Source organism: Danio aesculapii, chromosome 12 (assembly GCF_903798145.1).
Source record: "Danio aesculapii chromosome 12, fDanAes4.1, whole genome shotgun sequence".
Lineage (NCBI taxonomy): Eukaryota > Metazoa > Chordata > Actinopteri > Cypriniformes > Danionidae > Danio > Danio aesculapii.
Genome location: NC_079446.1, coordinates 14,622,307 through 14,635,257, shown reverse-complemented (window position 1 = coordinate 14,635,257; position 12,951 = coordinate 14,622,307). Strand labels below are relative to the sequence as shown.

The 12,951-nt window shown below is 33.0% G+C and overlaps 1 protein-coding gene across 2 annotated transcripts in view; it reads right to left on the bottom strand.

Annotated features, from left to right (window-relative positions):
• The window catches only part of drosha (drosha ribonuclease III), a 45,617-nt gene extending 34,606 nt beyond the window's left edge, over positions 1 to 11,011 (bottom strand). Inside the window, exons 1-4 of one of the 2 annotated variants that reach the window (XM_056469650.1) lie at positions 10,880 to 11,011; positions 6,142 to 6,227; positions 5,114 to 5,861; positions 98 to 404 (exon numbers count right to left, since the gene is read on the bottom strand). In XM_056469650.1, coding sequence (XP_056325625.1) covers positions 98 to 404; positions 5,114 to 5,850 — 1,044 coding nt within the window. In that variant the 5' untranslated portion in view covers positions 5,851 to 5,861; positions 6,142 to 6,227; positions 10,880 to 11,011. The remainder of the gene's footprint in view (positions 1 to 97; positions 405 to 5,113; positions 5,862 to 6,141; positions 6,228 to 10,879) is intronic. The other variant, XM_056469649.1, reaches the window with a different exon arrangement.
• Between the last annotated feature and the right edge of the window lie 1,940 nt (positions 11,012 to 12,951).

The window sequence follows — 12,951 nt, the reverse complement described above, 5'->3', positions numbered from 1 at the left end:
TTAACATTGTAGTAATATACCATTATAAAAGCTTCAGCAATTAACTGAAGCAAGAAAACCTGAAAACTAGCAGAAGCCTATTCACTACTGTGTTTACCACTTGGTCCATGGGATCATTGGAGTAGTAGTTCTCAGCATGTGTGCAGCGGATCCAGGCAGGTTTGTGTAGCTCCTCCGGTCCTCTTTCCTCCTCGTGGCGGTCGATGGTTACCTCCTCAGCATCTCTGCTCCTGCTGGAGTTCACAGACCTTTCTCGACTGCTTGAAGATCCATCTGTTCTCCTCTCTTTATCCTCTTCCACACGGCGGCGCTTTCTCTCTCGACTGGCTGAGCGATTGCGAACGTGTTTCCGATGTCTGTCTGAGGGGGGTGAACCTGGATCGTCTCTGTGCCGATAGCGTTCTCTAGTGGATGGAAATATATACAGCTGAAGTCAAAATTATTAGCCCTCCTGTGACTTTCTTTCTTTCTTTCTTTCTTTCTTTCTTTCTTTCTTTCTTTCTTTCTTTCTTTCTTTCTTTCACAATAATATGTTTCATAGACAAATATATAAAATATAAATAAATTAAATTCACAAAAATATATTCATAGTTAAAATATGATTTTTTTAGTTAAATTTTTGATAAATAATTTAAGATTCTTCCTGGTGGTACCTTTTAAAAAATGTCCATCAAAGTACTCTCCTTATAAAAATGTTGTCTAATTGCATTCAAACTTCCACATTCCAACAAAATATGTTTCATGGTAAGAGCAGTCTGGCAGTAATTGCATTTAGGTGGTGCTTCGTTATTGAGTAAATACAAATGAGTCAACCTAGACTGTCCAATTCGACATCTAGTATAGACCGTTTGATCATGCCTGGTCTCACAATTACAACTTGCTAAGTGTCTTTCATTTATTTTCAGGGTTAATTTCATGTAATTTATTATTTATGCAGTTGCCCCATTCCCTTTGCCATGTTTCGTTTATGTACAAATTAATCGTGGGTTTCAGGTTCTCAGGAGGAACTAAATATTCTGTCACTTTCCTTTTTCAAATAGTTCCCAAATTATGAATTACAAAGCAAGGACATTTTCACAGTATTTACTATAATTCTTTTGTTTTATTTCGGCTAGGATAAAAGCAGTTTTTAATTTTTTAAAAACATTTTAAGGTCAGCTTTATTAGCCCCCTTAAGCAATATTTTTTTCAACTCTCTACAGAACAGACTATCGTTATACATATTTAAGATCTGCCTTATTACCATAACTTGCCTAATTAACCTAGTTAAGCTTTTAAACTGCACTTTAAGCTGAATTCGTGTTTCTTGAGAAATATGAGAAAAAAAAAACAGGGGGGGGGGCTAAATTCAGAAGGGTTAATAATTCTGACTTCAATTGTATACATTACACTTTTCTTATTTTTCTATTCCAGTTAAACTAAAGGAAATATTTGTAGTTTTACCAACTGCTAAAGACAGTATTATTATTGCCCTTAAGATTTTTGGAATCTTTTGGAAGATCTAAAGATTGGCAATGTTTAAACGTGCTGGGCAACGTTTAAACAGTTTAATCTGAATACTAGTATCTTGCAAACTAACTAGTAAAATATTGGAGAATAAATTCCCATACACACACGCATACATACACACATATTAAGGCTGCAAAATATTGTTTTAGCATCGATATCTCAATGTAATCATTTGCAATAGTCACATCGCAGGATTTGCAATGTGGATTACAAATTACAATTCATCATTTGCATGCATTTTTGAGGCCTGTGACTGTTTAATGATTTTTAAAGCAAACAGGCAACAAGAAATTGTACTGTTTGTAACTATAATAAGGATTCATTTTATTGAATTATTGATAAAATGAAGACTACAACTATAAAACCATAAAACACGGTTTATTTATATCTTATTGTATTATGTATGCTTGCTTGTAGATTATTGTATTGTTGTTGTTTATTTTATTTTCTGCAGATGCACTGCCCTACAGAATCATCCCAATCAATCTAGAATTATAAATTATTTCTAAATAGATATAGTCAAGTCATCTGGTGAAACTGTATTCATATTGCAATGTATGCACAATAACAATACATACATCCATAAATGCTAGGCCTGCATGATATCGGAAAAAAACTGACATTGTGATATTGAGTTTTTCTGCAATATATTGCAATTTAAATAGAATTTCACTGGAAAGAATTTATCATTTTAGGGGAATGCATCTGCATAAAATATACAAAAATATGCCAAATAAAATTAAAAGCACAGATAAAAACAATAGAACAAAGAAAAAAATGAAATAAACAGAGCTTTATAGTTTTCTGTGGAGTCTAACAGCGTTAAGGTTGAGAAACTAATCAAATGTAAGTTAACACTGTATAGTCATTACGATTCATTTCTGTTAAAGTGGCAAACTTTTTTTGTGAATTTCTTGTGCCCAAGAAATGGTTTAAATTAGCTTGAAATCTAACAATCGCAAGGCCTAAAAATACTATAAAATGAAAGCCTTTTACACTATTAAAACCAATAGATTATGTCAGGTTTTATGTATCCCAACATGACATTGCAGATCCTGGAATGTGACTATTGCAGATTTGAACATTGTGATATCGATGCTGAAATGATATATTGTGCAGCCCTAATACACATACAGTTGAAGTCAGAATTATTAGCCCCCCTTGAATTTTTTTCTTTTTTTAAATATTTCCCAAATGATGTTTAAAAGAGCAAGGAAATTTTCCCAGTATGTCTGATAATATATTTTTCTTCTGGAGAAAGTCTTATTTGTTTTATTTTGGCTAGAATAAAAGAAGCTTTTAATTTTTTAAAACCCATTTTAAGGTCCCTTTAAGCTATATTTTTTCGATAGTCTACAGAACAAACCATCTTTATCCAATACCTTGCCTAATTACCCTAACCTGCCTTAACCTAATTAACCTAGTTAAGCCTTTAAATGTCACTTTAAGCTGTATAGAAGTGTCTTGAAAAATATCTAGTAAAATATTATTTACTGTCATAATGGCAAAGATAAAATAAATCAGTTATTAGATACGAGTTATTAAAACTATTATGATTAGAAATGTGTTGAAGAAATCTCTGCATTAAACAAAAATTGAGGGAAAAAATAAACAGGGCGGCTAATAATTCAGGGGGGCTTGAATTCTGACTTCAACTGTATGTAGTGAATTACAATGCAGTCACTTTAATAAAAATAACACATTCTATTTCTTTCTTAGCTATTTATTGAGACACTTAGTGTTTTCAAGGGTATCCATTACCTACTGTTTACAAGGGTACCAAACTGAATAAGGTACTGACGATTTATAATGTCCCAAACGAATAAAATGCTGGCGATTTAAAACTAATAAAGTGCTGATGATTTATAAGTTCGCAAACAAATAAAATACAGGTGATTTATAATGTTGCAAACTAGTTACTCAAGATTTATAATGTCATAAGCTAGTGAAAATACCCAAAATTCATTGTCGCAAACTACTGAATTACTTGAGATTTATAATGTTGCAAACGAATAAAGTACTGATGATTTATAATGTCGCAAACAAATAAAATACTGGCGATTTATAATGTTGAAAACAAATAAAGTAATGACGATTCATGGTGTGGAAAACAAATAAAATGCTGGCGATTTATAACGTCACAAAATAGTTAAAGACTCAAGATCTATAATGTTGTAAGCTGGTGAAATATCCAAAATTCATTGTCGCAAACTAGTGAATTACTCTAGATTTATAATGTCACAAATGAATATAGTACTGATGATTTATAATGTCGCAAAGAAATAAAATACTGGCAATTTATAATGTCACAAACTAATTCACTACTCAAGATTCATAATGTTGTAAGCTAGTGAAATATCAAAAATTCATTGTCGCAAACTAGTGAATTACTCGAGATTTCTAATGTCGAAAACAAATAAAGTAATGACATTTTATAATATCGAAAACAAATAAAATGCTGGTGATTGATAATGTTGCAAAACAGTTAAATACTGAACATTCATAATGTCGTTAGCTAGTAAAATACCCAAAATTCATTGTAGCAAACTAGTGAAGTACTTGAGATTTATATTGTCGCAACTATTAAAGTTCTGATGATTATGATGTCGCAAATGATTAAAGTACTGATGATTATAATGTCGCTAACGAATAAAGTACTGACGATTTATGATGACGGAAACAAATAAAATGCTGGTGATTTGTAATGTACTGATTCATGATGTCGAAAACAAATAAAATACTGGCTATTTATAATGTTGCAAACTAGTTAAATACTCAAGACTAATAATGTTTTAAGCTAGTGAAATACCCAAAATTCCTTGTTGCAAACCAGTCAATTACATGAGATTTATAGTGTCGCAAATGAATAAATTACTGATAATTATAATGTCGCAAACGAATAAAGTACTGACGATTTATAATGTCACAAATAAATAAAATACTGGCATTTTATAATGTCGAAAATAAATCAAGTATACTGACGATTTATAATGTCGCAAACGAATAAAGTATTGATGATTTATGTCACAAACAAATAAAATGCTGGCGATTGATAATGTCGCAAACTAGTTAAATACTCAAGATTTATAATGTCGTAAGCAAGTGAAATACCCAAAATTCGTTGTTGCAAACTAGTGAATTACTCGAGATTTATAATGTCGCAGATGAATAAAATACTGGCGATTATAATGTCGCAAACGAATAAAGTACAGGCGATTTATAATGTCGCAAACAAAGAATAAATAAAAATAAAGATAAAAAAGTACCAAACTGGATACAGTATATTGCGACTATTTTGTGTGTATTTGCTTATTCAAGAGCTTATAAAGGTTTATGAGTTTGGATGTCTTAAAATTCACTTAAATGTTCAAATTGCGAAGGCTTATCTGGTTATTTTGGTCAACGTAACCAAAATGATTTACACTTAAAAAGGCTCAAATGCAGCAAAGTGAACAAGACAAACTTATTTGAGCATCTTTAATAAAGGTCTATAGCATGTTTAAAGAGGAATCTTATGCGCAAGTGAATTATCAGATGACCCCAATAAAACAACATCATTCTATATCAATAGAAAATGAGAAAAATGAGAGGTGAAGCACATTACCTGCTGCGGTGTCTCGAAGGCACACGTCCTCGGTCATAGTCGGATTTACACCGCCGAGGACTGTCTGAGCGCCTCCGTTCTGAACTACACCCCCTGTCCCGTTTCTCTCCTCCAAAATCTCGGTTGTGTCTGCTTCCATATTCACTATAACTGTGGCCCCTGTGCCGGTGGTCATCATGGTGTCGTCTCTCAGGTGAACGTGAACAGGAATCCGTCTTGTATTGAAGAGGCGGGCGGGAACGTTCAGGTTTGAAGGAACCACTAGGCTGAGCATAAGCTGGGTTAAAGCTGGGTGGAGGTGGAAGCTGGGGCTGTGGAGGGTAGCTCATGGGGTATGATGGTGGGTAGGGCATGGAGGGTGGAACTGAGGGGGGCACAGGTGGCAGGGGTGGAGGAGGGATATTGGGCATCATGTAGGGATAAGAGCTCTGAATCGGCATTGGAGTTGAGCCATCTGAGCTATGAGGAGGAGGTGGTGGAAAAGGGGGTGGTTCTGTGAAGACTGGTGGACGCATGGGGCACTGAGGCAGGGTGTTAGAAGCCTGTGATGGTGGAGGGAAGTGGAACTGCATGAAGTCAGGATGAGGTGGCATGTAGCTGCTGCCGCCCTGGGGGTTATAGACAGGTCCGGGAGCAGCGGGAGGGTCGTAGTGATATCGTGGGGGAGCAAGACGATACATTTGGCCCGGAGCGGGTAGTCTACCCCTCGGGCATCCACGGCCAGCATGGAAAGACATCTTTAAGAAAGCTATAGATGTAAAAAAAAAAAAAAAAAAGATATAGACATAAACTGAAATATTCTTTCAAAGACATTAAAACATGGGGTCCACAATACTAATAATTAGGGCTGCACTATATATCGTTTCAGCATCGATATCGCAATGTGTGCATGCGCAATAGTCACATCAGTAAGATATGCAATGTCCAGTCTAAGTTATAGTTAACCAGGAGCTACAGAATTGTATTTAAATCACTGTATTTATAGGCAATTAATATGATTTATGCAAAAAAAAAAAAACATTTCTTACTTTGAATGTTTGTCTTGTTTTTAGTCCAAATATTTACATTTCAAAGTGAAAATGATTCTTTCCCTTGCGCACTGGCAGATCAGTTCCTTAAAACAAGCAAAAAACTCTAATTAATTTTTATATTTAGATTAGAAACAAGACAAATGTAGGAAAAGATTTTTTGCATTGTGATTATTACATTTATGTACCCAATACTGTTAGACTCCCCAGAAAACTGTCAAATAGAGCTATTCAAACCATCTTCTGAAACTATTGACCTTATTCTTCATAGCGGAAGTGTGCTTGTTTTTGCTATTGTTTTAGAACTTCCGATTAGGTTGCCTGTGGGAGAAATGACTAGGAATAATAAACGACAAAAAAAAAAAAAAACTGTCAAACTACTTGCTCTACAAACAGGCTAGTTCATGACAAACAAAGCAGAATAATATAATAAGAAAATATCAATTTGCAACATCAAGCAGCATAATGAGCTGTTTTTATTGTCTAAAAATTAATGGAAGTAAATGAGACCGCAAATCTCAAGCCAAAAGGATTCAAATGGCTGCACTCATACATGAAGAATAAGGTCAATATTTATATCGCAATATCAGATTTTTCTAATATTGTGCAGCCCACTAATACAGGGTTCCCACGTAAATATATTCTGATTTTTTCCTGGGTTTCACTGACTAAAAGCTGAATTTCCACAATCTATAATGAACAGAAAAACAGGCCACTGTTGTGCTGTGCATAATTTGAAAATGGTTTTATATTGAATACCTTTTTGCAGGAATTTAATAGCCACTATGAGTACAACAATGAAGAATTTACTTACATTTCCTTACTTACTTTTACCTTAATAAACTTACTTTTACACTTGCGTACTTTTGGTGTGGCAAACTTGGAAGTGGCCATTCCATAGCCAAAGCTCTCAAAATTTGAACTATCCTGACATGCTAGCCTATGTTAACATCTACAGTGAGCATGATATTAATAAAATTGAGATAAAAAATAGCCTAACCATAACAACAGATTGTGCACATCTTCATTCTTTTCCTCATATCTTTTAAAAAAATTAACAAGAGAGACAAATCCCAAATCCCATGGATGAATATTTGCTGAACATGGTTTTTGACCACCAGTGCACACTTTAAACACTTTAAAAAGTAAAAACATCTCTCTTGAACTACATAATATAAAATAAACTAAAACAGACATTCTTTTAAAGAACAAGAATCTAAAAAAAAATATTAAGATAATACTTTTTCAGTTAAAAGTAGTCTATACAAACATTTGAAAAGGGTTTTATCCAGATTTTCAAAATATCAATATTGAAATCACTATCAATAACTATTCCTTTAGGTACACGGATTCAAAAATCAATCTTTATTACAGACTCAATGGCAAAATCTACAAAAAACTAAAAATATATAATCCATAAAATCTAGCACAGACATACTAAGCCCTATTTGTGATAAATCCACAATAATCTCATTGTTTGAAGCATTAATCTGTCTGATAATTCCTAATTTTAATATTATTCCTCAACAGATTTTTATTAAAAAGTCATTTCAGAATCTTTGTAAAAATAAAAAATTCCAGTAAACTGATCTATAATGAACAGAAAAACAGGCCACTGTTATGCTTTGCATTATTTTAAAATGGTTTTTACCTTGAATATCTTTTTGAAGGACTTTAATAGCCACTATGAGAACAACAATGAAGAATTTACTTATTTTTTCCTACTTACTTATAAATTAATAAACTTACTTTTGCACTTACTTTTGGTGTGGCAAACGCTGAAGTGGTTATTTTGAAGCCAAAACTCTTAAAATCTTTATTATCCTGACATGCTAGCCTTTGTTAACATCTACAGTGACTGCATTTAACTTAAGTGACTGCAAGTAAATGAGCATGATATTAATAAAATGGAGATGAAATATAGCCTAACCGTAACAACAGGTGTGAAACATTACAATTAAAATATATATAGAATAGACGCATTACATTTTAATCAATGGAAACTCAAATTGAAATCCTTGAAATTCCATGACATGAACAATAAAATACAAATTCCTGACTTTCAATGTCTGGCTATATGAAACAGACCTTTTAGAAATCCATGATATTCTAGAAATTCCATGACCCATGACCCTGCTAACACAAAATAACTTCAAGACTAAAATACATCAAAGATCTTCTGGAAGACCTTCCAAGCAGTATGATAAATACATTGCAGATTATCCATAATGTGGCACCACAACTAGACACTCCTCCTGACCTCTTTGATGCTGCTTGTTTCAAGACTGCCACTTAGAGTAGATCCACCTAAACTGTACTATAATAATTATTGGCTCATTTGTGAATTGATTTCATTCATTCATACATTCTGCTTCGACTTAATCTCTTTATTCATCAGGGGTTGCCACAGCGAAATTAACTAAAATACTTATAAAAATTTGCAGCAAAAATAACTATTAAGTAATATCCATATTATGAAATATGATGACTTCACCCTACCCTAGATTTATATATTTTTATATTTCTCTTTCTTTATTGGATGTGGCAAATACTTTTGGTTAAATTTATAAGTCACAAAAATTTTTACTTCATCATAATTTACTTACCTTCACGTACTGTCAAAACTCTATGACTTTATTTCTTCTGAGGAACATACAATACATTTTTCTTCATGGAGGCCAATGTAAACAAAACCATTTGATTTTTTTGCATTATTCAAAAGTACGTTATCTATTGTGTTCCGCTGAGGGGCAGATTTTGTGATTTTGGGGCCCAAAAGCCCTAAAATGCACCTTTTGCAATTTTTAAAAAATATTATTTTTTCTCATATCGTTCCATTTCCTTTTCTACATTTTATCTTAATGCAAAACAATAATAACATGTAAAGCACCTTGTAAAAATCAGGGTATCTTTCATCCATTCCATATCTGTTTTCAAACAAAAAAAAGGAAAACTAAAAAACTGCAGTTTTTCATTATTTTGTTTGCTCACAAAAAAAATTTCTATTTTGGCTCGATTTTAGTTTTTTTTGATTCAGGGTAGGAAAATTGATAAACAACTTTAAAATTCATTATACACATGTAGGCGGTGTTGAAACGCCCAATAATACTGCTAATTGATCAAATGATAGAATATGTAAACTTAGTTTATTTATATATATACATATATATATATATATATATATATATATATATATATATAATTAAATAATAATAATTAAAAGGGGGCGACGCAGTGGCGCAGTGTGCTGCACGATCGCCTCATATCAAGAAGGTCACTGGTTTGAGCCTCGGCTGGGTCATTTGGCATTTCAGTGTAGAGTTTGCATGTTCTGCGTGTTAGTGTGGGTTTCCTCCGGGTGCTCCGGTTTCCCCTACAAGTACATGTGGTATAGGTGAATTGGGTAAGCTAAAATTGGCCGTAGTGCATGTGTGTGATTAAGTGCATATGGGTGTTTCCCAGTGATGGGTTGTGGTTGGAAGGGCATGCTGCATAAAACATATGCTGGATAATTGGTGGTTCATTCTGCTGTGGCGACCCCAGATTACTAAAGGGACTAAGCTGAAAAGAAAACGAATTAATAATTAAAAGGTTGGAGCTGATTTGTAGAGGACTATTATTTTGAGGGTGACATCACAAGCTCAGATTGGCGTTTCAGCACCGCCTACATGTGTATAATGAATTTTAAAGTCGTTTATCCATTTTCCTACACCAAGTTGAAAAAAAAAAAAAAAAAAAAAAAAAAAAAAAAAAAAAAAAAAAAAAAAAATCGAACCAAAATCTTGCTTTTTTTTAATGGATTTTTTTGTGAGCAAACCAAAAAATGAAAAATTGACTTTTCTTAGTTTTCCTTTTTGTGTGTGTGAACACGCATATGGAATGGACGGAAGATAACCTGATTTGTAAAACTTTTGAAACGATTTGTTTTCCTAAGATTTACAACTAAAAATAATAAATGAACTATTTTGTTTTTAAAACTAAATCTTTAATGATTTGACTGCTGGACTGGTCTATTATTGAAGGTTGTGGACACATTTGCACAGATGTAATAATTACATTCAAATTTACATTTTTAGACCCCCACTCTACAAAATATGACATAAAGCAATGTTATATATAATTTATAGGTATCATTTATATTTCTAGGTATTTATTTGGGGGGTCCTCGGATTTCCTGTGGTTAAATCCACAGGAAAGGATACCTTATTGGTTAAATCCACCTCTGATTCCACTGAAGAAATAAACTCATATCTAGGTTTGAAATGAAGTGATGGTGAGTTTGGAAGCATGTTCATGATCGTGTGAACTCTCCTTTTAATAAAATAACCTGGTAAAGTGTACAGCAAAATTTCTTCTGACATAGTGGCAAATTCTAATTATTTATGAGGCAAAAATAATACGTTTCTCGAATCACGGAATCAGTCATTTACAAGGGTCAAGAACAAAGGGAGGAGGTCAGCTCATTTTTTGACAGGCAATTGAAAATCTGCCTGTTGGCCCTGCATGTCTGCCTCATATCAAGGATCTTTGGACGAGTCACGTCTTGGCGTCTCGAAAACTGATTTGAAAATTTAGACATTATCCATGTCTCATGGATTTTTTCAACAGGTGTTACAACACTGAAAATGCATTCGAAATTAACTGTTATATCAAACAGTTACACTGCAGTTTTAGCATGTTCTATGACTGTGACTAAGACAGAATTTTAATTATGAAAGCAAATAAAGATAAAACTTACCTTTAAAATAGCTCTGCTAACGCTCAAGAGCTAAACCAACGATACTATTTAAAACGTTTAAACAATGTTTACAGCGGTAAAAATTCTTAGGTTATAATGCAGCCCATCAGCTCTTTCACGACGCGATGTGTGTTACAGCCAATCAGATTGCGGCTTCACGACAAACAGCCAACGAGAATGCGACAAATGGTACCTCGCTGAAATAATGTTCCTCGTGTTCATTTGGCGCATCACTGCCACCAACTGAACTGGAGAGTGAAGACCAATAAGCAGAAATTCACAACCTTCATGATGAAAACATTGTGCATATTTCCTGCTGTTATCGTTTATATTTCCTAATGACCCAGTTTGAATTCTTTTTATAGTATTTACATTGTTTTGTGCTGTAACGTTACAGTGGATTAATTTATTTAATGTTCTGCTTAATCTTCACAATAATCTTTAAACCCATTTGCATTATATTGCTAAGTTATATATACAGCATTTAAATCACAAAATCATTAATTTAATAATATTGCCTTTGTTCACCCTATTCTTCATGATAACACGCATTCTATGTATCACATCAGAGTTCTTTGGTAATGCTGATCCAATCCAGGCAACCAATCAAATTGGAAGAGGGTCGGAAAATGTTTTAAATGAAGTATGTCTTGGTCCAGACATTCATGATGAGCAATGACTTTTTTTTTTTTTTTTACACTTTGTCAGCAATTTTCCTATTACACTATGTGTATTTGTCCAGCAAATGCTCAAATTTGTCACCAAATAACCTACATAGCTGAAGCACAAATTAAATATTATTTTATTTAGAAGAAATACACCACTTTTTTGCACCGATAAGTGGCCAAAGAATAATCAGTTTTAATCAGTGGTGGAAAGAATGAAAAATCATACTCAAGTAAAAGTACCATTACTTGCCCAAAAATGTAGTGCATGTAGAGTTAACATATCTGTTGTAAATATTACTCAAAGTATGATTAAAAAGTAGCCTTTTTAAAAGTACTCAAGAGTAGTGAGTATTATGCTGGGAAAGATTGATGCGTTTACATGTCATTTGTGTGTGTAAATGTAACATTCTGCATAGTTATTGTTCAGGGCCATTTCGGTCATCATACTGTAAACATCCATTATCTTCTCATCAGTGACATTCAGCTTAACCGGTCATTGCGTGTAAACTATCTTCTTGGATACTTTAAACACTTCCAAACAGTTTTCTGCATGTCTTAGTTCTGTATGATGTGATTTACTTTTTATGTGCAATTTAATTGGACAGGCATCGCAGGACAGATTTGTCTTTTCCTAATAGACAGGAAATTAAGTATTGGCTGCAGGTTGATGGAAAGTAGTGGGGTAAAAGTACCAATACTGCACTAAAAATGTACTCAAGGTAAAGTAAAAGTCCACATTTTCCAAACTACTTAGTAAATTACAATTTCTGAGAAAAACTACTCAGTTACAGTAATTTGAGTATTTGTAATTTGTTACTGTACACCACTGGTTTTAATTCATTGACGAAAATTAGATAGACACCAGATATACATTTTTTCATCCCCCTGACTTAACCTTTTAACTGCCCCACCACCAACAACAACAACAAATTTGGATTGCATTTCTTAACTCCTAATTTCACTAGTTAACACACTCAATGCATTTTTTCAACACATTCCATCATTTCTGAAACATCAACCTCTATCAAATGGTTGATATGTTGGTTTATGGTAAAAGTACCGGAATTAATAAATATATTATGAAAAATCTGAAAATATGAAATGTAAAACCAATTTATTTTACGTAAATAATCAAAATAAAAAATTTTAGAATACTAAAAGATCTTTATTTTTTAAAGTATGTCCTAAAATAATTCAACTTCTCATATTACATGTTTTCTTGTTTATTTTCCAAATCAAGTGTAGTAGGCTAGTGCAAAGGATTATGTTTGTTTGATTTTCTTGTAAACCAACAATGCTGTGTGTAAACCTTTATTTAAAATGGTTTCTTTATATTACTTTAACAGTCATTATTTAAAACAGTCAAAACTTGGTCAACCATTTGGTAGAGCAGGCAGTTAAAGG